Here is a 23,874-nt window from a genome sequence, read left to right on the forward strand (position 1 = left end):
GAAGCCTCTACTCTAAGAGTGTAGGAGAAAAGAAATAGCCTTAAAGACACATTCAGACGTTTAATAAGCTGGAGCCAGAAGTACTCGACAACTGGTACAAAGACTAGCCAACTGATTACTCGTCTTATCAAAGAAAGGCACTTTATTTTAATTCTCTTTGTATTTAGTCAGAAATTAAACATATTTATCACCATTTTTTGCTCCTAATACACAATTATTTCTTTTAAATGAGATATCCTGATCAAGGGGTGCAGTGATTCTCCAAAACCAGCGTCTGGGCCATACCACTTGTTTCTTTAGAAGAGGGTCAGTGACATAAAACAGGCCTGACCCATTTTTCTGATGTATTAACATTTACTCAGATTACACGCATATCTTTGGAGTAAGTTTTACTTACATGTGGAGCTGCTGTTTTGAAACGTGAGTGAGGAAGACTGATGATCTTATTTTGATGTAGTAAGAGGAAGACAAACCATTGAAGAGTGCAGATTAGAGAAAATCCTAAATAAATTCAAACTCGTGCACCCAATTCTTGTTTTAAAAGGTGAAGATAAAAATAAATGTATAAAGTAAAACATATACTAGAATCTTTAGAGGATCTAGTGTCGTTAGGTCCAGAACACCTGATTACCAGGTCGCACAGCTTAACGGGGTGCTTTAGTGACCTCATCCACCATATCCAATCAAAACGGAGAACCAGGAATGAGAAATGCTAAAATAATCATGAATATAAACCTTTCTGAGACCCTCAGAGTCCAGCAGAGCTATAGGTGGATGTTTATGACCAAATGGGTTTTTGACTAATATTCTACTCAACCTGGCGACACGTTAGCGTTTTATGTACGCGCCTTGAAAATAAGCGACTAATCAGCTGAGCTGTTACATCCAGCAGATTCTCAGACCAGTTTAATCGATCCCAGATGGCCTGAGTGTTTGTCAGTTGGCGATGCTGAACATGCGTTAGCTGTGTGACTTTTTCAGAAAACCTGACCTCTGACCTTGAGGTTACCTGTAGAGGCACCTGTGGTTTTAATTTGAATTTAATTCATAAACACTGCCTGATGCCTGCCAGGCGCTTCAGCCTGATGGAGAAAAAGAATGAACGGCTGAAGTGGTTGAAGGATTATTTTGAACAGTGAATCATGCAAAGCTACTTTGCAAATAAAAATATGGAGCTAGAATGAGGAGAAGAGGCCCCATCATGCTTAGAAAGGTTCCTGCTCTGCACTACGAGCTAAAAAAAACCCAAAAACTGAGCTGTAAACTCAACAATCGGTCCCTGCAGCGAGAAATTCTTACAGTCTGGTCTGAAAGGCGCTTTTCTAACAGCCACAAAAGGACAGGTCAGGGCCGGAGAGGCCAGGATGTGTGTGACACACGGGGCAGGATGAGACAGGAAGGGCCAGAAAATAACAGGAAATAAAAGCACCAAACACAGAAGACAAAAAAATGAGGAGAGAGCAAAGTGTGAAACATCACAACTGCTGAAAACAAACATGAAGGAGCAGCAGTGTTAGAGAGCGGGCTGAGGTTCACGGAGGCCACGGCTGGGGTTTGTTTTTAATGAGGCCGGGTTAACAGATGGTAGACGTGGGCACCGACCCAGACGGAGCGAGGAGCGCCGGGCCGGAGGGGCCTGCAGGGGAGCTGGCACCGGCTTCCGGCAACCTTCTCAGCATTAAAATTGCTGCAGTTCAACTGAAAGTCAGCGACTGCTTGCACCACACCTAGTGCTCCACGTAATAACTTAACCGGGTCAGGTTCTCTTGTTTTTCTCCTCTTTAAAAAAATAAAATAAAATCTCCCTGCAAGTTTAACATCACAGAAACACCTCAGCACCAGCAGGTGAGACAAAGTAACGGGAACGTCGAGAGCCTCGCTGTGTGAGGCGGAGAGAGCGGCTAACATGGCCCGGGGAGGGAAGAAAAGGATGTAAACAGGTATTTTCTGAGTTGAATCAGGCAGGAAACACTTCCCACCTCCAAACAACCAAACAAGCAGCTCTTAACGAGGTCCGGGCGAGCCGGTGATGGAGGATCGGGGCCGGGCGGCGGCGGCGTGGTTTGGTTTGAGGAAACAGAGAGGAGGGAAAACCGGACGGGAAACACGCTGGCAGAAGTTTGTTTTTCTGAAGAATGACTTTAGAAAAAGGAAAATAAACAACTCGAGGCTCGAAAGACTCGAAGGACTCTCCGCTGACAAACGCTCAATCCACCGAAGATAAAAAAAACGTGAAGTCTGACATTCGTCTGAGCTCTGAGCCCTGAAATGGGATCGCTGGGTCATCAGTCAAAACGCAGAGGCGCTCAGCAGAGAGTCAGGAAGTTTATGACACACAACTTCCTGCTTTATCTGTGCAAAAACTTCCATTTAACACAGAATATCTGCTGAACTCAAGCAAACTGAGGCAGTCAGCTTCCCTTTTACCCTCCACTAACCTCTGGTTTCCCATGATGCACTTTGCCTCTGTGTTTACACACCAGTCAGCTTTTTATCATTAATTATTACTAATCTCCGTCCCTCTTCCAGTGTCTTTGTCCTCCTCTCACCCCCAATGGCTCTAACAGAGATGGCCCCGCCCCTCACTGAGCCTGGTTCTGCTGGAGGTTTCTTCCTGTTAAAAGGGAGTTTTTCCTTCCCACAGTCGCCAAAGTGCTCATACGGGTCATATGATTGTTGGGGTTTTCTCTGTATTACTGTTGGGGAGGACTCTTATATACACTTTACAGTATAACACACATAGTATACTATATAAATACATCTGAAGGGAATATGAAGACTCACTATGGGAATGGATGGAAAGTAAAAAGAAGACGTGGAAAAACTTCAGAAACAAGGAAAAGTGGGAGCATCTAAAGCACGACCACATGGTGATGAACGTTAGCTTGTTTTTAGCGATGTCGTAGCTATATGAGCCGTTAGACGCACGTGTCACATGACTTCAGTTCAGGATCACCAGGTAGCCTAACGAGCACATCTTTGGACTGTGGGAGGACAAAGAAAGAAAAAATAAACATTTTCTGTGTGTTCTCCTAAACGTCGATGTTTTTAGTTAACGAAGCGAAACGCTCGTCCCATCGAGCCTCTGATCACCAAGCTTCACGTCTCCCGTCCGATTCTCCTCTCGAGGTCTTTTTAAAGCTCCACGTGTGTGTGGTGAATATTTAACCACGAGTCGTCCTGCTGATTCAAACTCGATCGATGGCGGGAAGTCTTTTTTTATTCTTCCTCCTGGGTTACATCTGCTGGAATAACTCCTGTTATTGCGATGATGTTATATCCATATTCTGTGTCAAATATTTTATCTTTTATAAGCAGACGTTTGGAGCGGCGAGGGACGCCGTCCAGCGAGTCGCTCATTATTTCTTCCCCGAGCCCGGCTTTCGATTCGCTCCGACGAGGCTTATTTTACAGCAATGACCACCTCGCTCTACAGTAGCCATTAATTCTTCCCGCTCTCATCCCGCTCAGAGAGAGCCAAACTTGGGAGCTTTCTCATCTCGTCCAGACACACTGAGGCTGAAACGCCACCGCCCGGCTGCTTCCCTCTCATCCTCTCAGCCCCGTGTGGTCCTTTCATCCTCCTCAAACCTCTGCAAACACTTTTCCTCTCGGCTGTTTTGAGTCATTAATCCAAACAAGAGCAGAACCGTTTGTGTCTGATTGGTCAATTTCACACTGATCGTCCGCTGATGAGTCAACAACAGGAAAACAATCATTCCGGTTTGTAACCTGATCTGTTTTTCATGCCCTCTTTGAGCTCTCCACCTCCACCACACGTTAAAGGCACACGTTTAGAAGTAGCACCGGCTCTTCCTGCTCAGAATACACTGGTTACCTCATACTGGGCTGTACTGGGACCCCAGGTTTGGTCTGTTTAAAGATCCAATGGGATATTCCCATTGATAACCTGTTTTTTTTTTTTTTATGTGAAGGCGATGTACCAAACTGTAATATTCAGACGTTACCAGCAGCCTATGGACCGACCCGGGTCCAAAGAATGTGGCGTTTCCTTATGTTTGAGCAGTGATCATGAGGAAAAAGTTACATGCAGCTCGTTTTAAGGTCACGCTGCAAGTTGCTATTGTATCTATTTTATAATAAGTTAAGGCCCAAAACATTTTTACTGATAATAATAAAAAGACATTTGATGATTAATTCAGTCCATAATATGGCCCCTGAGAAGCATATTTACGATGTAAGATGAGGAAAACATCCAATTTTCAACATTGTCTTCTTTAAAAATCTGACCTGTTACCTTCTTGTTGTGCCTACTTTCAAGTATTTGTAGGTAAATATAAAGGTAGATTATTTATTTATTAAAAATAAAATGATGTTTAATTACACCCGTGTTATGAAGTGTTACCTTTTTTCTTTTAATTTCTTTGTGCGCTTTTCTTATGTTGGAGTGCTTTTGACCTCTCAGGGCCACCGTAGAAGTGTTCTTGCTTACGTCATCTCGTGGAAATTATATCTGAGTTGAAATGCTCGTTGGCCAGTTAGTTACTCTAACTGGGACTGTTGGTGAGGGCCGTCCCAGTTTCTCGTGTGGAGCCTGAACTCCTCGCTGCCGTGTGAACAGGTGAGGATTTTCTTAAACTTCCCATCAGGTTTTTGTTCTGCCGCATCTGCAGCCTCACCTTGTCTCGCTCCTTCTCCTTCAGCTTGTCCATGGACCTCTTCAGTCCCTCGTCCAGCAGGTCCATCAGCCTCACCGTGTCTCCAGAACGAGTCTTAAACTTCTTCCTGTGGAGGAAACGGCAGAAACAGCGGCTCAGTGCGAGGACGCCGGGTTACAAACCACCTGCAGGGGAACCAGTAATGGAGCTGCTGCAGTTTCACATCCCCAACCTGAACCAGCAGAGGTTCCACTTCCTGTCTCCAATAATTATCATGACAGCAAACTATTAGATTACTTCTGCTCGCCTCGGGGCGATACATTTTGTACAATCAAGCAAATCAGCTAAGCATTACAAGCCGAGCACGAGCCAAAAATTTAATAACCCCCGCCTCCCCTCCCTCCTCTGTTTACTCGCAGCTATAACGGCTCCCCCCGTGGCTGCGTTAAGCTCTTATTGTCTGGATGAGCGATTATGAGAACAGCGTGATAAATTTCTAATGGAGTCTGCCGTAGTGCAGACATAGTGGGGCCAATTTACGCCCCCTCAGGTTACCGCGGGGCATTTAGCGGCACTTAGTTATGGCCTCCGCGAAGCGTAACGTCAGCCCGCCGCCTGAACCCGGCGCTTCTTCTCAGGTCGACTGATTAGGAATAAACAACAACGTGACAGATAAGCGGTCAAATCACAAATCTGCTCACCAATCAGAGCGCAGCGATCGCTCACACGACGACACGATAAAACCCAACGCTCAGAGACGAGGTGCTCAAAGTGCACGACAAAAAAAACGGGAACGCGGCGGGAAAAATATATCTGAGGTGTTAAAGTTTATGAACGTGATGACTTGGAATCTACAAATAGATAAAAGAAGAAGAAGAAACAAGAGGAGGAGGCGTGGAAGAAAATGGAGGTTTGATATAAGCAGCGAGAGGACAAAAGAACAGGAGGACATAAAGACAGTGGAGGAAGAGTGAAATGAAAATGTTGAAGAACAAGAAGAATAAGAAGCTCCAGAAAAGGGAAAAAAATCAAAGAAAAAGTTAAAGCAGCGGCAGAAGAAAGAAAACGAGGAAATAAGTGGAAGAGAAGGAGGAAAATAGGAGGAAAGGGAGAAGGACGAGGAACGCAGGAGGAGGAGTAGACGAAGAAAAAAATGAAGATAAAGAGGAAAGATGGAGAAAGGAGGAAGACGCAATGGGAAGGAGAAAATGAAGGAAGCGAACGAGCACTGCTGAAGGAGGAAATAAGTGGAGGAAGAGGAGGAGTTAAACAGAAGAACAGAAAAGTTTAATTAAACAAGCAGAAGAAGAACGAGAAGAAAGGAAGAGGAGGAGGAAGGAGACAAGTAAAGAAGATGAAAGAGGAGGAAGGAATAATAACAACACGGACTCTGAGTGAACTTTTTCATCACTGCTGTCCTCCTCTTGCTCCTCCCCTTGCTCCTCCTCTTGCTCCTCCCCCTCACATGCTGAGTAAGGCAGGCTCTGCAATTCGCTGCAAATGACTAAGCTGTTTGTGGGGCAGTGGCTGAAAATCCTGCGTTTGATTCATCGACGCAGAAAAAATAAATAAATAAATAAAACGAGCCTTTATGTGAGCAGCGGGAAACACAGGAAGTCTGCCCGTCTGGCGAGCAGAGACCTCGGATCTGAAGTTGGCTTTAGACACATTATTTTTTAAAACCCCAAAAAGCAGTTTTATTGTTTTAATGTTTGTTACGTGTAGTTATTCATTTACTCGTTTACTTTGTGGCATTCCAAAACCGCCGCAGAGCGCCCTCTGGTGGACAAACTACATAACGCGGCTGCAGGGCGTTCCTCCCGGCTCTTCATTTATCAGCCAATCAGGCGGGCTCTCATAATTGAGCCCTATTTTAGAATTTTGACTTCCCTAACCATCCACGGATGAGGTCAGGGGCGGAGTTATAAGTGCGCAGTGGGCGTCGTCCAAGGGCAAGACCTAACCACGTACACCTCTGCATTGAATCCATGTAGAAACTATGGCATAGCCTTCGCGAGCGGCCAACACTAAAACACTAGTGGCAGGCTGTCCCCGGGGAGGCGGTCCTTTTAAACCTCAGAGTCGTCACATGATCCACCTCAGGTGCTTCAAACCCCACTCACACTTTGTCCCCAGTGACAATGCCCCACCCCTTTTTTCCACCCCTTTTCTCAGCACCACCTCCCCAGTGTGTCTCCACCCGGTGATGTCATACCTGGCAACAGTCGGGTACCTGCGGCCCTCACACAGCACTCAGAAAAACAAACTCTACTGTCAGAGCGTGTTTTGAACTCACTTGTCCTCCCCCAACACCACTCCAAAGCCAGCGTGCTCCACCCGGGTCACTTTGGGGTCGTACCAGCCGATCAGCTGAGCTGCGGCGAACACCACCTGGAAGTGAGTGCTCTGGAGGGGAAAACACACCCTCCAAACGTCATGTTCAGGAAAGAGACGGAGCTCAGAGTTAAATCCAAACCCTCTGTGGTCGCGTCTCCACCTACCTGTCCACTGTCAGTGACGTAGATGATGATGTCGGCCTTCTCTTCAAAGATTCGTTGGCGAATGGCCGCGAGGTCTGACGTGTCGTAGGTGTAGCCCCCGTCTGACTTGACGACGGTGAGGGGGATGGGCTGCCCTGGGGGGAAGACGACCTTACGACCCTCGTCGAGCTCCATCAGGCCTGAGGTGGAGATTTAAAAGGATGGAGGTGGTTTAATGAGAAGGTCCAGTCAGTCCAAAAAAGACAAGGAGATAAAAACAGGAGGGCACCAAACATTCATGAGGCAATGCTGCCACCTGGTGGTGACACTCAGAAACTACAGGCTGCACTTTATTATCCACTGAAAGAAGAAAAACTGATTCTATAAAGACTTCTATTAAAATCAGTGTGATCAAGGGAACAAATAAGCTCTATTTCTGGTAACCCTAAATGCTCAGAAATGCCCTCCGTGACCTTTGACCTGCTGCACACTGACCTTTCTTCTCAAACTCCTTCACCACCTCAACCATCAGGTCCTGGTAGTACGACTCTCCTCTCTCGATGAGCTCGATGTCCAGGCAGTCGTAAATTTTCTGAAACTCTGGAGAAATTAAAAAAAAGAAATAATTAAAACCTGTCACAGGTAGACGGGCTGCTCTAAAGAGGGGGAGGAGCTCCAACGGGTTAAACCCGTCCTCGTGTCACATGACTAATTTAAGGCCAGCGGCTCTGAATGAGGGACGAGTGTTTCATTCCTGTTAGCATGAAAGGCTAAAACCCGACGTACCTGTCCTGGACACGTCACAGATGAGGTTCCAGGCTTTGATGAACTCCGGCTCTTTGCTCTGCAGTTTGACGACACACTGGTACGCCCGCTTCTTAAACTCCTCGTCCGTGTCAAAGCGCTTCTTTGACTCCTGAACGAGAGCACGAGAGACTGTCAGCTCCCTCGTTTCACTGTCACAGTCAAAGCTGAGAAAACGTGTCTCCCACACAATAACTCCAGTTCATCTAATGAAGCCACGAGAACATTTTCCCCTCACACTGAACATGTTCAGAAGCCTCCGGGTCGGTTTAATTTGGGGCTTTTTTCTTATTTCTGCAGCATTTCTGAGCTTTAATACCTTCACAGTTACAGGAAACGTTGACATGAAACCTTCAGGGCTGAAGAATGTCTAAGCTGCACCAGATTCATGTCTGTACCCGAACATTTGATCAGTGTCATGAATGCAGAAACTTCAAAAAGTGCATTCTGGGCAAACTTTCAGGGCTCGCATCACCATGTGGGACAGGTGGCTGTCCCAGGTCAACTTTCTGGCTCAAAGGAACAACGGCAGCCACATCTTTTTGTGTTTGAGTCCGTTTTTTTTTTTTCCACAGAACTTAAATCTGTTTTTCAGCCCTGAAAGTTTCATGTGAACATGCGATCGTGGCTCAAGAGTTGGCAGTTCGTCTTGTAATCGGAAGGCTGCTGGTTCGAGCCCCGGCTGTGGCTACAATGTAGCTGCCATCACCAGTGTGTGAATGTGTGGATGACTGAATGCAGTGTAAAGCGCTTTGGGGTCATAGGGACTAAGTAAGTGCGAAGTTATGATGGTTAAAAAACTGCACTTGGGGTAAAAACCTTAAAGGGTCCTAACCCCACATGGGATTTTCCCAAAAGCAGCCCGATCACACACAGAGACGGGATGAGCATGAACTGACTTTGTAGAAGGCCTGCAGGTCACCGATGGGAGGGGAGACGGTCAGGTAGTCTGGAAACATGTCCTGCAGGTGGGCGATCAGCATCCCAAACTGGGTACCCCAGTCCCCCACGTGGTTCAGCCTGCAGAAATAAAAACTAACTTTTTAGATTTTATTTCTTGAAAGGTTTTTAACGTTCGCAGCTACGACACAGCGAGCGCGGCCAAGCTGACCTGAGGACTTCGTATCCCAGAAACTCAAACAATCGGCACATGCTGTCCCCGATGATGGTGGAGCGCAGGTGACCCACGTGCATCTCTTTGGCGATGTTTGGAGATGAGAAATCCACCACCACCTGAATGCAACACAAACACACAGGAACTGATAAATGCAGACGCTGAGACGGGTAAACCCATCACAGGTGAACTCAACCAGCTCCACGTTTTTATTCCTGGACTCTATCAGAGCAGCTTTGCATGAGTCATGGTTCATAATAAGCCTATTTTATGTTTGATCAGCGCCGTTTTGGTGTGTTTAATCAAACTTTTTGACATCCGCCTTAAACCACACACGTTTTTACTTCCTGTCACAGCTTCAGTTTAAAAGCAATCTTCTTCTTTCCAGTGTTGCATTAATATTAATTTCTGTCTCTATAGAAAAAGCTTATTTTGGATTCTCCCTCATTCACATCCTCCACCTCCTCCTTCTCTTCTCTGCTTTTGTGAGCATACACACATTTTTTATGTCGCACTTTATATGAATAATTTCAACTCCACACAGATAAATGTGAACGTGACTTTTACAGCACCAAAATAATTAAATGAGTAAGTGTGGTTCTTTATTTTTGTAACTGAAATAAATTAATTAATAAAATAATCTAATCTATCCATTTTCTGGTTCCTGCTATATTAAACTGAGCTCCTCACCTCATCTCTGCGTCCAGATTGCCTTCACAGGAAGCTCATTTCTACAAGTTTTATGAAAATTTTTTATTTATTAAGAAAAAAATTTAATTTTCCTTTTCACAACTTGTAAAAAATATTTAAAATGTGAACCTAAAATCTGCTGTAATTTGCTTTGATGTCACTCTATAAACTGTTATTGTTTGTGTGCGTTCGTGGAAGGCTTTTATTGTGAAAGGCAAAGACCGAAACAATAAAACTGGTGGGCGGGGCCTCTGTGGTACTCTCTTTGACATCACACAGAGCCAAGAGTAGAAAAAATGCGCGTGAAACTGTGTTGAATACCAGATAATTAGACACAAATAATTAAATCAAATGTTAAAAAAGGGATCAAAGACTTCCGAGGTTAACTAAAAAGGAAAAACATGGCGGGAAAATGACTTCAGCATGTGCACAGACCTTCTTCTTGGATGGCAGTGGTGGGGGTTGCACTCCGTTAATCAACAAGTTGCTCAGCTGTTTGGACACAAATGTCTTCTGCAGGTAGATGTTGATGAAACCTGAAAGAGAACTTTTTTTAGACTCACTTTTTAGGCATTTATTTACTCTAGTTTTAAATCTTTTAATATTTATACAAAACAAAGAATTATTTCTCTTTAAATATGTACACATTTGACAAGGTTCTAAATTAAATTAAATTAAACTAAACTAAACAAGAAAAAGTTGCATTTCCTGCGAAAATGCAGTGTGAATGCCGTGTCGTGGAAATCGGCTTCCGAAAACAGCTGAAGAAGCAGAACTGTCTGCTGAAAACATGCTGCAATGGGCGAGAGTGGAACCAGCCCTCCTGCTCATCTCACTGAGCTAAAACACAGCTCAACACAGCTGGCATTACCAGAAAGAGCTGAACAGTTTAAAATTTGAATGGTGAAAACTGTCAGAGTAGTTAACCAGCAAAGAAACGGAGCAACTAGAATAATAAGGTAGAAGAAGAAGAAAGTTTAAAGAGAAACAGGAACTTAATAGCGTTCCTGTTACTATAATTGTGTGAATGCCGTGATGTCTGTGTTGACATCATTAAAAGGCGGAGTCTCTACCTGGCCCCGCGACCTCCGTTTTCTGGACGAGTTCGTTGTCTGGAAGATTTTTGATAATCTTCTCTGCGATCTCCCTCGGGTTCATCTTTATCCCCTTTGCCTTCAGCATCTGCAACCCGACAGCCAGAGACAGTCTGAAGCAAAGCTTTTTAATCTGACCTGCTGAGACCAGGACACACTGCACTGCTCAAATACAATCCTCTAATTTGACTCAATGCAGCTGCAGCTTTTAAAACTGTAAAAATCATAGTAAGCTATTAGAAATCACAATAAGCAACCAGAAATGAAAATAAGCCACAATAATTCATAACAAGCCACCATAACAACAATAATTCATAATAAGCCACCATAAACAATAATAAGCCACCATAGATCATAATAAGTTGTACAGTGTCCTTGGGTGCTTTGAAAGGCGCTATTTAAATAAAATGTATTATTATTATTATAAACCATTAAACATAAACTCGTCAGTTTTCGGGCGTGGCGGTCTAACCTGGGACATGCTCATGGCGCTGTTGCACTGGTAGTCCCCAAACTTGGCCTGCTGGCTGGGCGCAATAGAAAGTGGCGGGTTGTCGAGCTCGGGGCAGGAGGCCTGGATGGCCTCGCCGAAGACCTCCTGAAGTCGCTGGTTGATGTTTAACATGGCTTTGCCGCGTTGACTCAGTGAGTCTTCCTGCAGACTCTGAGGACAGCACAGAAAGGTTTAATGGTTTTTCATCAATGTGCTTTTCTCAGGTTAAGATTAAAACGCCTCAGGACATCTTTCAGCAGAGCGCCACTCACCTTCTTCAGGATGTTGAGGCGGTACTTGAGTCGGGCGTTTTCCTCCTGCAGCTCTTCCAGGCGTGGAGATGGACTGAGGTTCTGGGAGTTTTCAAGATTTTTGATCTCTGCAGACAGACGCTGGATCTCTTGCTCCTAGATATCAAAATATTTCCAATTTCCAAGAAAGACACTGAGAAAGAAAGTTCCAACTGGAGCTGCTCAAGAAGCTTTAACGCGCTCCTATAAATAGTAAATATTTTTACACCGAGTTCCAGCCTGAGAAAATGCTTTAGGGTCTTAAATGCTGCCCATTTTTAAAAGGAACTGTGGAAGTATAAATATTTTTACCTCTATGGCTACGAGCATTACATCAATGATCATTAAAAGAGGACCGAGTTAGCACCCTGTGGTACACCTCAGGAATTATAAAGACACATATATTCATAACCTTTAACTCTTTTTCTGTATTTCACTGTTGATCTCTTATACACCTGTTTTTGATATTTGTAAACTACTGTGCAAAAGTCTTGAGCCACCCCTAAAATTTTTTAAAAATCTTTTTCTTTGGATATTAGCCGTTTCGTTTTTACTCCAATATATATACCTGACCATTATCAGATGTGGGGGGTGGGGTATGTGGTAAGCCAGTTAACATGACCATGAATCATTTAAGTATAAAACAAGGAACTTAATTCAACAAATGAATCAATGTAATTGCGAGAACTTAAGACTCACGTTCGGACTTCAATTACAACTTTGGTTTTTAAAATAACTTTAAACACATTTTTTTTTATTAGAAAAATAAATAAATAAAAAAAAAGACAGCCTTGGGTTATGTGAGATTAGACACACTTTCACTTTCTTCAGCTAAACAACATCTGCATTCTTTTTAACCCAAATAATAAATGTTTTGACTCAGCAGAGAAACCTGCCAGTTGACTTTCTCCCATCAAATCTTCTCAGATCAGGTAGCTGATACATTTTCAAAGCCATTTTAAGGCAATATACAGAAAATAAGGAATTTAATGAGTCCCTGGATACATGGTGGTCAGGTGGGCAAGAGAGCTGAGCAAATAATAACTGTATGTATAATGTATAAAAAGTTAATAATACATTTTAACAATTTCGACAGGGTGCACAGCAAAGTTAATATAACCAACTTAGACTAAAATTACACTTGAAAAACATTTTAGTTAAGAAAATAAAAATTAGAAAAAAATTTCTATAAGAGTTAAAACGAAACTAAACAATTTGTGAACTTGGAAAACTAAAATAAAATAAAAATTACATGTTTAGTTTTTCAACCTTGTCAGGGCCCGGGGCTAGCGATCTTTTCAGTCGGGCTACCAAAATCTCTCTCTGCCCTGCCCGTCGGGCTATTGTAGGAAGGAAAAATATATGTCAATGCTTTTGCATTCTTTCAGAAATGTAGCTGGGTAATTATGTCATTGGCATCGGTGAGCCACTGTCAATATGTGACATATTGAAGTCGCGTTTGAATTTGCGCTTGTTTTTTTGCTTTCACTTTGCAATCGTGCGAACTGTGTATAGAGAGCGACAGCACTGATCTGTGAGTGATGATAATTTGCGCACCAATTCCTCTGACATCGTCTTATTAATCGTTAGCTTACTATGCAAACATGACAAGTGAAATCTCCCGCAGCAAGCTTAAACATGTGAGAGGTTGATCGCGCAGAGAATCGCTGAGCTTATGTGAGTGCGTGTGTAAAAGCAGCAGGATTTATATTTCAGTTCTGCTGAGCCAAATAAGACAGGTCAGGGTGAAGAAGTGACAGCCAAAGAAAAGCTTACCACAAAACGGAGAAGTTATGACAAATCAGACTATAAGGCAAAAAGAAAGTGCAGCTTTATGGTTTCATGGACAAAAGAATTTCTGTGGCTGCAATATGACGAGCTAAATAACCAGGGCTGCACATAAGTGGTCCACAGGTGCGCATTCGCTGTCAAAATAAAAAACACGCACAAGATAAGAAGTTGCAACGCGCGTTTGCGTACATAGGATTTTCAGGAGGAGGACAGACATTTGTTTAGAACTCTTAAAGATGTCGAAGAAGCTCCTTTAAGCAATTACTGTGATGTTCCTCCACCTCCAAAGAAATGTCAGAAGGAGTCCGAACCACAAAAGAAGCGCGTATTCTCGGAAAAGTAGTTGCAGGAGGTGAGCTGGCTTCAAACAAATGATGAACGCACAGAGATGTGGTGCAGAATGTGCCGTGAAAATCCCACTCTAGCGGACAAAAACAGCCTTTTATATGGACGCAAACGCGCGTTGCAACTTCTTATCTGGTGTGTGTCTTTTATTTTGACAGTGAATGCGCACATGCGGACCACTTATGTGCACCCGTGTAAATAACATGACGTTCTGCCGGGTGTGTTGTTGGTTTTCTCTCGATTTCTGAGTCGACAAGCGCCTTTGTTACTGGGACCAGTCATTTTAAGAAAGGCCCCCATTAGAACCCATGAGAAATGCAAGAAATGCATTATTGCTCAGTCTGCAATATCTTTCCCAGAACAAACACCAATTGCAAATAACATACTAAAAATAAACCTGAAAAATCTGTTTAGACCAGCTACTATGTTGCAAAGAGTGAACTACCACTGGCACAATGTAGCAGTCTTTGCAAACTTCAAAAAGCAAATGGCCTCGATCTTGGTTCCACTTGTCTCTTACCCGTGACTTCAGCGGAAATTTCAAATTCAGGATCTGACACAGACTGATTCATGTCCTACACAGTTCTTACAAGTTCATAGAAATATATGTTCAATTAGAACCAAGTATTTGAGTTGATGATTGTAATTTTTATACAATGTTGTAATTTGTGTTTCAACAATTTTTGATTAATGTTTTGTTTCTGTTACCATATTATACTTTAATGTATAATATGGTAACAGAAACAAAACATCAATCAACAAATTGCTCTCTTTTTTATTCGGGCTACTTAAATTTATTTTGGGCTACCAAAACCTGAAGAGTCCCTGCCCGAAGGGCTACCAGGGATTTTGAAATTTTGCGAGCCCTGCTTGTAATATTTGTTATAGCTTAGCTGATGAGGCTTTTATGGAATTTCAATGTCTGCAAGACTGAGAGTCAACAAGTAAAAGATTAAAAACGAAAGTAAAATTAAACGTTTCAAGCAATAAAAATTAACATGAAGCAAACCTGTTTTCAAAAACAACTGAAACTAAACTGAATTCAAAACTGAAAATGGCAACAAAGTAAAAAAATAAGAAAATACAAAACTATCCCTCCACCAAAAGACCGACCACACAGCAGGACGACCTTCAGTACGCCATATAACTGAGTAATTAATAACTACTTCTTATCAAACAATAAAGCGAGTTACTCTTTTTCCAGCAGCTCAAGCTGCGCTGTGCAGTCTGCTGAAAACAAAATGCAAAAACACCCACATCACATTTACGCTTCAGTTTATTCATAAAAGCGTCTCATCGCTTAACGTGTCCAAAATCAGATGAAAGCGCCACACAAAACAGAAGGAAAATTAGGAACCGACAACTTTACCTAAAGTCCACTGAACAGAAGTGAGCCTCGGAGTTCAGAAACACATCGCTGTGGTGACTTTTAAAGTCTAGCTCAGGTCGGGCTGGTGACACACCAACAAAGTGATAACGAAGCAGACCTGCAAGTCTTTAAAGCGCACATCGTTCACCAAAGCAAAACTGAAAGTATTTGTTTTACAATGTGTGCTCAACAGCTGATGCAAGAAATGCTTTCATTGCAAACCAGAAAGACGAGCGCTCTTTAAGCTGCCATCAAACGTGTTTAAATACCTGGTAACAGGAACTATTTCAGAAAGGCCTTAAAGAGACACTGTTCAAAAGAATAAAGAAAGTTAGTTAAACTTCTGAATTATTGATGTTATCAGTTAGTATCAGAGGTTATTAATCAGGTTCAGCTGCTTTGGTGTTATTGACGTTAACCAGGTGCAACGATGAGGCAACGCTCGCCTGATCCGACTGAACGCCTCGGAGACGTTATGTTTCAGCCCGTCCAACGCCTCCAAACCTCGGACTGAGCACAAGCTCGCTGACGCCCTGGTTAGATATCCAGCATGATTTTTTCCCCACACCTTTGTGTTTGTGAAAACACACCTGATGTGTTTTCAAAGTGTATTAAAACCTGCTTAATCTCCACTAGAGGGCAGCAAACACCACCTTAATGCTTAGATTTCAAGGTAAGGGCTGCTCATGTTTTTATATCAGATATTGGGTAAATGTGACATTATGTTTTTTCATATTGTGAAACATGCTAGTAAACAAACTCAGGCAGACTAACTGTAATTTAAAGGCTGCATGAAAAAATCCTCACATATGTGACTCTGCAGGTTAGTGCAGGATAAAAAGGTTACTTTGCTGCAATGTGGTGGATTTAAAGTGGAGAACCGTGTGTGACTGGTGCACAGTGGCTGTGGGTTCATGGTCACAGTTAGCTTACATCAAGTGTAGCAGAGATTCATATAAAGTTTAGCTGATGATGCTGTGATTCTGACTGAATTCCACTATCATATTAACTTCATACCGTCTAGTATAAACACAGCATAAACAGTGTACTGTGGGTGTAGAGGATGGAAATCAGCCAGGACTACTATTGCATCTACATCTGCTCACATCTGGCTGACCTCAGTTGTGTACATCCACAGAGAGCAGCAGGTCAGCTGATCACAGCCTGTACACTAAGAAAATCTACTGGAGCTTTCAATAGAAATTATTATGAGTTGTGATTCTTTTCCCCACACAGAGGCATGACAACTGATTCCTCCACCTGCTGAATCCACTTTAACGCCTGACTGGACACATTTTCCTGTTTAAACACAAAGTCACCCTCTACAATGTAGGTAACACAAAATACAGCTTTCTTCTATTTTCCTTATTTTTCTTCAGATTCAAACTACAATTAGAATTAAAAAGTTTATATTCCCAACGACTGATATTATTTTATCATTATGTCAATAAAGCACAAGGTTCAGTTAGCTTTGCATAAAAACAGGTGGTAAAAATGTCCTTCAAGGAGATACTTATACTTTCTTACTAGTACATTTCAAACTTGGTACTTTTTTTATTTTTAAAACAGGATTATCTGCACTTCTACTTAAGTACAGAATATGTCCTTACGGTGGGTGGGTGGGGTAATTTATTGATTCATATACATATCATATATCATAAAAGCTCCCAAAAAGGAATGTGAAATATTTATTTTTCTGAAAAATAAGTTTGATGCCAGGGTTAAGTAGAGAAAAATGTTCTCGCCAGACTCAATTTAAAAATCTTCCGATTTAACTCCTCCTTTCATTTTCAGTAGTCACTCATCTTTCTGGGCTCCACTGTGCACAGGTGATAGCCAATCACATCTGGTAAGTTCGGCATATATGTGACTTACAATAACGAAGCACAGCTCTTTAACAAGTAAAAACTCTTCATGCCATTCCTCCTTCATGCGCTGTCAAAGCAGTGTCCTCGAACAAATCAAAAGGACCTCCGACTACAACAAGACACGTTTGATTTAACAAACTTAACCCGAATTTGACACTAATGCATAGATATTCAATCAAAGCATGTCTGGTTTACTCGACACTGCACCTATTCAATAAAAAGCCAAAAAGTCTTAAATTAGTACTTTTTTTTTCATTAAGTCTGGCAGAACTTTGGAATGTTGCTATCCGGCGGCAGGATGCGCATTTAGCCCTACAGCTCGCATTAACCGCTGACCTGTTGCTGCAGCCGGGCCGTGTACTCGGTCACAGGGTCTCCCATGTTCCTGAAGCTCTGCGGAGAAACTCTTCTGTCTGCTGGACTTGGAATCTCGTGGCTGACGAAATACAAACCGGAGGAAAGGAAGAAGCCCGTAACTTTACAGTCCACTTCCGGTGCCGGGGAGCGCTTCTTCCTCGCTGCATTGCGCCGGATTGAGAGCGCCTCCTGCTGTATCGGAGCTTCCAGGCGCGATTTCAGTGGATGTTTTAGCCAAAATGACTTTTATGTGTGTCATGTGGTAAGTATCACTAAAAACACAACCACTGGCACGATAAGACTTACAAAAGATACGAAGAATATAAGATGTTGGACTGTCATCAATTAACAGACATGCATTTGCAGCAGTGTGATGTTGCACTGAATGTGCATGGGAGTATTACCAATTATAAATTTAAACAATATGAAATCAATTTGATGAATATATAAAAATATTAACCCTCTCGAGGCAGGCGTTGCCGATTTGCAACAGTTAAAAACTAACAACCTGATTACCCCACATTCATATTTTATGAGTTTCTTTTACTCAGAAGTACCACTGCAGGACTTGGTTGTGCATTAGCAACAAAAAACTTAATTTGAGCCTGAGAGGGTTAAAAAGATCAAATAGATGGTCTCAGGGGGATGTCATCCTCTCTCCTGCTGCTTGTTTGTGTGCGTAGTTTGATTTTTAGGTCAACTTACAAAGAGCTGCAGCTGTTAAACATTTTAACTTTTTTCTATCTACTAAATCAATGTATCACTGTTATCAGAAATGTCAGAAAATGAGCACAATAAGCTGGTGTGTTTGCATGAAGAAAATCTTGGTCTTGAATCTCTTTACCTTTTACTTTGGTTGGAGAGTGACTGGTTTTGTCTCAGGATCAAATCTTTGCTTTTTTGTAGATGATGTGATTCCGCTCATATCAGCTCAACAATACAATGTATTTAAAAAATAATTTAAAAAAATCACTTTTTTTCCTTCTCTCCAGTTAATGACTGGCATGTAGTCCTAAAATTGTCAGCATATAATAAAAGAAAAGGGCCCAAGTCCAGAACCCTGTGGTGTCCCACAGGAGTAATTAAGCTAATTAGACATGCAAGCCAACAATTTAATGCCAAGTTTTCAGATACCAGCATTTTAATAGTCATCTTGAAACCTCTCTTGATCATTAGGATTTCAGAGAAATAAAATTGCCTTTATCATCTCTGCTATCATGGATTTCAGGACAGGAAGAAAAACACACAACACACGAGTAGAAGAGAAGAACTTTTTTTATATGTTGTGAAACTACAAAACATATCGTTTGTTTTTTGTGCTGGTGAAATATTTACAACTCTGGTCGACAGTACAGTGTCTGAGAATAAAATTCACAGCTTTTCAGGACTCTTACGATAAAAAGGAAAAAAAAAAAAAAAAAAAAAACAGGAAAAAAGCACCCCACCCCCCCACCCCCTCAAAAAAAAATCAAAAAAAAAAAATCACAGAAGTGCAATAAATACATGCAGTGTGTTTCTCGTAGCCGCCTGCAAACGCATCACCGGGTTTGAACAGATTCATCAGATAAAAGAAACATAAAAGCACAAAAAAACCAAAGATTTGCCTACGTGATGAAGAAGAATCATTTGTGGCTAACAGCATTTGTTTTTAAAAAACCTACATTCCTTCATCCAGATGTTTCAAATAAACGAGTCTTTTTTAATCAGAGGTTAACCGCTGAATTCCTATAGGTCCAACCTACTCGAGGAGACAGAGGACAAACAAAAAACGGCTAATATTAAAAAAATGAAAGTTCCTCCAAGTCTTCTTACACACCCACCGACGGCGGCTCGGTTGGACATTAAACAAAAACATCTCCAGAGCTGCAGTGAACCCGCTGCTCGCCCTGCAGCACGCCCAACTCCGTAACGTTCGTTCAGTTCTCAGTGCGAACAGTCGCCACAAACTGGAATCTACAGCTGATCTGCACTCTGAGAACAACGACGCATTTCTCGTTACCAGCTTTTTTTGATTTATATAAAAAAATACACCAGACGGCAAAAAAACATGCAAAAGCTCACGAAGTGGTCTGATGAGCAAGTGTACGATTAAAAGTAACTTTTTGTAATTCCCCTCTGCAGACTAACTAAAATGTTCACCACCAGGGGGCAGTGTTTGCTGAATGAGTTGAGCCTTATTTCAATGATAAAAAATGCTCAGTGTGCAGATCAGGTCAAAGCAGCCGTTTCTTCATGTTGTCTTTAGTTAATTTTGGAACATTTACAGTATTTTTTTTAAACCCTGAAATTTACATCAAGTACCTTAAAAAGAAAAAAAAAAACATCTGGCTGCATCTTTACGGTGACATCAGCAGTCTGAGAGTAAACCAAGGGAAGTTTCAGGATGGTATTGACTGGCAGGTGTTAGCTTAGCTTTAGCACCACATGCTAGCAGCTCACTATTTCCAGCGTCTGATTTTCTGTCGTGCCGTAGCAGAGGGTAAAATTACAAAAACACCTCGTGACGAAGGGGTTTGAATCGTTTTACGTCAGAGGACGGGGATCAGCTTTTAAATCTTTGGTTTTGGTCTTTTTCACTGACTGTTCACACTGATGTCGGGCGATGGTGTCAGATTCACATCCTACCGAGGCTCTTTCAGAAGTCATTCGTGTCTCGTTAGTTCAATCTTATTACCTTTTTTAAACATACATTCTAGAAAAATATATCTACTCCTACCTGGATGTGGTGGGACTATCTGACGCTTTAATGAGGACTGAAAACACTCACAGAGACTGGGCAGCAACAGGAAGTGGAGATGACGAAGGTAAACGGTCAAATTGGACAATAAAAAAAACCTCAATCATTTCCTAGAGCTGCTGTTTCTCTACACAGAGTTAAAAAAAGAAGAGAGAAACATCTGGAATGACAGCAGCAGCAGCTTGGTTTTCGTCAGCTACGTTCTTCTTTACACGGGGAATGGAAACACGAAGAACAAAATGCACCGACACCATCAGCCTGGTGGCCCAGCAAGAAGGAAAGTCGGACATTCAATAGACAGCCGCTTATTTCTGCATTCAGCAGCTACAGAGTGACAACATCAGGCAGTCACAGGCACTTTAGTGACCATTCAAGGCCCAGCGTTCATTTTTAGCTCCATTTTTGGTCTCCACCACCTGAATAAATCATCTGCTCCATGTTCAGCAGGTAGTTTATAATCCCACATTTTGTAATAATCTAGAATTCATGTTAAATGTTTTCCATGTGAAGAATTTTCCACTTTTTAAATCGTTATTTTGGAGAAGACTTCCTGACACATGCCAGTATGGAGGATCAAAACCGCCAAAATAATAATGGAACAGCAAGCAAATTAATAAATAAATTACAAATGTAAAAAACAATAAAATTCTTCAACATTCAAGGCATTCAATTATAAAATGTAAGACAAATATCTGTTTACTGACCTTCCCTGTATTTCTGCATAAAATTAATTTAAAAATATTAACTCATGTCACATTTTACAAATTAATAAATACCTACATGTATCTATTTTTTCGAACATTTAATGTCATTTTATTATTCACTCAGTCACATATTTTGTTTATTTTGGCACCTTCAATCCTCCATATGCTGAAAAGTAAAAAATTTCCTGTGCCAGATTTCTGTTCGCTTGTTTATGTAAACACTACATTAAACATCAGTTTATATAGAACGTGTCAGGAGTCTTTGGGAGTGACGTTTTTCTAATATTTACCAACTCCTGAGGCTCTTTAGCTGCTCAATGCATCGATAAGTTCACTGAATGTGTCTTCCTCCTCGTTTCAGAGCTTCAAACAGACTGAAACGAGGAGAAAAACAGTTTAAATAACCAGCTGAGGAAAAAAAGGCGACATGCTGAGTTTTGCTGGGGCACCACACTAACACCATCCAACAGTTTTAAGTGCAGAAGGTCCAGTTCTAATAGAACTGAATGCTTCACAAACATCCAGTTACAGGTGGAAACGTGAGGGCAGGAAGTCTGAAATTAAAACTGCAAAAACTGATCAGCCAATCAGAGAGAAGCGCAGGAGCTTATGAAGCAAAGCTGGACTTCCGTCTTCCTATTGGCTGACGACTCAGTTTTTTTTCAGTCGCTTCCAGTCAAACAATCATACGATCAATAACAAGTTCACAGTCATTAGAAATGCGTTTGAGATCACTTCCTGTTCCGACAATCAGAAATCGTTCCAGCGTGAGGCAAAGGCTTCCAGGCGTTTAACTTTCCAAAAACCCACATCAAGTTTTTCTTTTTTCAAACTTCTACCTCAACTTTCTTAAAGTGCAAACTACCCGATCAACTACCTGAGTGTTAGTGCGAGTTAGTGCTGTTTCTACACCGATGTGTTTGTGTGACGAGAGACGATGATTACGGATTACGCTCAGAGCGACGTGTCTCCTCTGAGCTGCTATCGTGCGGCCACGCTGACGTGCTACGACCACCTGTGCCGTCAGCACGACGTCGCTCAGTTTACAGAAAACGTACAGTTTGTGCCAGTGTTTGAAGATGAAGATAATCCTTAAGATTTCAGTCCAGGTCAGTTTGGCAGTAAGCGTGGCAGCTTATTTTTAACTCTTCGACTCACAGAGAGCAGCTATGCTTTAATAACAGTTCAAAAGAATCCTTCTTTATGGCACACTGGACCTCAGTGCAGCCGCTCAGTTAATCCTCTCTGTGAAGGAAGCTGTTTTAGCCCTTCCCCTTTGAGGAAGGCTTTCTTTTGGGTGGAGCCTGAGATGGCCATATTAGGGAAATCCCCTCTGTGTGACATCATATAGAACTAAGAGTAAAAAAAATGTGTTTGGACAGAATGTTGCAAAATGTTGCCGTCTTCCAGTCCTCTCGTGTATTTTAGTCCGTTTCACTGTTTACAGGACCATTTGTACATGGTACCAATTACTCCTGTATAGTATTTATGTTTATTAGTCTCTAATTCACTTTTTCTTCCTGACTCTTGTGCTGCTGTAACAGGTGAATTTCCTCAGTGATGGATGATTAATAATAAATATGCATCACACAGGAAACCTAAAGAAGTGCGGCGTTAGCTGAACACAAATGCTGCATTTTGGCTCTCTTTGCTCCAGTTTTGGTCTTTGTCACTTTAAAAATCCGGCTCTTATGTTCACAACATAAAAAAAAGCAACTTTTAAGTGCCTCATTTTGCAATAAACTGTAGATTTAGTGCATTAAATCTCTTTATAAATGAGCCATAACATGTGATTTGTCTTTTTGGCCTCTGGACTTTACTACGCCCTCCTTACAGTTTAACAGCGTAGTAAAAACCTATTTAATCGACACTGGGCCATAAAAAACTCAAAGGTATGTTTAAGGTTTAAACAGGCACATGAATGACAATTGGACATGATCCAAAAACTTTCTCCTGCCTGATTGGACGGGATATAATCTGAGGTTATTTAACTTTACTTAATCTTTAGCGTCTCCTTAAAATGAATCTGACTGGATGCTTCCTGTTGAAATGCACCCTGGGAGTTGTAGCTGCCCTGCTCTAAGAAACAGCTGCTTGTTTTTTGTTCTGATCATTTAACCAGCAGAAACTTCACGTCTGTGTAGAAAATAACCTGACCTGGATTAAAAATCTTAAGGATTATAACTGCGGCGATTCGTCTGCACAAACATGTTTTAGTGTTTCACTGTTGTTGTGTAGGGAGAGCCGCATTTAAAAACAAATACAAAAATTAAACACTGTGCTGTTTGTCTGCTCAGAAAATACTCTAATAATAAAAAACTAATCCCACATCATCTGAAGGTCAATATTAAATATCTTTAAGCTGCAGCTGAATTTTCCTTTGAGTACCATTTTTGATTTTGTGCCATTTTCAGTACAAAAGTCTTCGTATGCTCATGTGTGACTGTATGATTCTGTGCTGGAATGATTTTAAACACCTACGAGTCTAAGAACAGCCGGTTAGTAACAGGAACAAAAACAAAAGTGGAAATGAGAATAAAAAAGGAAAAAAACAAAAGCTCCAGCAGTGCTATCGCTAATTTACAAACAAAGACTATCCACATTAGAAATGCTGAGCTCTTTAAAATTACTCTCTCCACGGTTTCAAAGGTTTTTTCCTACTTATTATTATTATTATTATCAGTGTTATTTTTATTATTTATTTTAATTCTTCATAATACCGCCAGACGTTTGCTTCGTCGGTGAGGGAACAGCAGGGAACGACTCCGGAAGGAAAATACTTTGAAATGCTTCTCTACACGTCGTCGGCCGGCAGGTCGGGGATGCAGGTCTTCGCTCGTGTGAAGAACGCCATCTTCTCTCTGAAACCACACACAGCAAACAGTGACATCATCATCGTGCGCGATGAGGTCGCCACCTTCAAACTGCCCCACGAATGAATCTGTGGTGGTGACGGTGCTTTTCGTACCTGAAGGTCTGCACCTCGGGGACCTCTTTGCGGCTCTGGCCTCTGATCTTGTGGACGTCCTTGGCTGCGGCCTTCATCATTTTCTCCACCCTCTTCTCCTGCTGCTGCTCCTCTCGAGTCTGAAGAGAACAAAAGCAGAGAGTTTTTATTC

General features: G+C 41.9%; 2 protein-coding genes and 1 long non-coding RNA gene across 4 annotated transcripts in view; 1 reads left to right on the forward strand and 2 right to left on the reverse strand.

The window, feature by feature from the left end:
* The window catches only part of rars1 (arginyl-tRNA synthetase 1), a 28,954-nt gene extending 7,379 nt beyond the window's left edge, over positions 1–21,575 (reverse strand). Inside the window, exons 1-12 of one of the 2 annotated variants that reach the window (XM_026182970.2) lie at positions 17,294–21,575; positions 11,567–11,701; positions 11,274–11,465; positions 10,781–10,889; positions 10,143–10,243; positions 9,015–9,136; positions 8,803–8,923; positions 7,886–8,015; positions 7,595–7,699; positions 7,121–7,299; positions 6,916–7,025; positions 4,641–4,746 (exon numbers count right to left, since the gene is read on the reverse strand). In XM_026182970.2, the coding sequence (XP_026038755.1) occupies positions 4,641–4,746; positions 6,916–7,025; positions 7,121–7,299; positions 7,595–7,699; positions 7,886–8,015; positions 8,803–8,923; positions 9,015–9,136; positions 10,143–10,243; positions 10,781–10,889; positions 11,274–11,465; positions 11,567–11,701; positions 17,294–17,338 (1,455 nt within the window). In that variant the 5' untranslated portion in view covers positions 17,339–21,575. Of the gene's footprint in view, positions 1–4,640; positions 4,747–6,915; positions 7,026–7,120; positions 7,300–7,594; positions 7,700–7,885; positions 8,016–8,802; positions 8,924–9,014; positions 9,137–10,142; positions 10,244–10,780; positions 10,890–11,273; positions 11,466–11,566; positions 11,702–15,089; positions 15,230–17,293 lie in introns of those variants that run through there. The other variant, XM_080307345.1, reaches the window with a different exon arrangement.
* LOC145431487 (uncharacterized) lies at positions 15,361–18,953 on the forward strand. Its single transcript, XR_013911807.1, has 3 exons — positions 15,361–15,762; positions 16,326–16,418; positions 16,884–18,953. It is a non-coding gene; the product is annotated as an uncharacterized LOC145431487 (long non-coding RNA).
* wwc1 (WW and C2 domain containing 1) overlaps positions 18,572–23,874 on the reverse strand; it is a 44,739-nt gene continuing 39,436 nt past the window's right edge. The window contains exons 21-22 of the mRNA XM_026180984.2: positions 23,724–23,842; positions 18,572–23,616 (exon numbers count right to left, since the gene is read on the reverse strand). Of these exons, the coding sequence (XP_026036769.1) occupies positions 23,550–23,616; positions 23,724–23,842 (186 nt within the window). The 3' untranslated portion in view covers positions 18,572–23,549. The remainder of the gene's footprint in view (positions 23,617–23,723; positions 23,843–23,874) is intronic.

This window comes from Astatotilapia calliptera, chromosome 10 (genome assembly GCF_964374335.1).
Source record: "Astatotilapia calliptera chromosome 10, fAstCal68.1, whole genome shotgun sequence".
In the NCBI taxonomy this organism is placed as follows: domain Eukaryota; kingdom Metazoa; phylum Chordata; class Actinopteri; order Cichliformes; family Cichlidae; genus Astatotilapia; species Astatotilapia calliptera.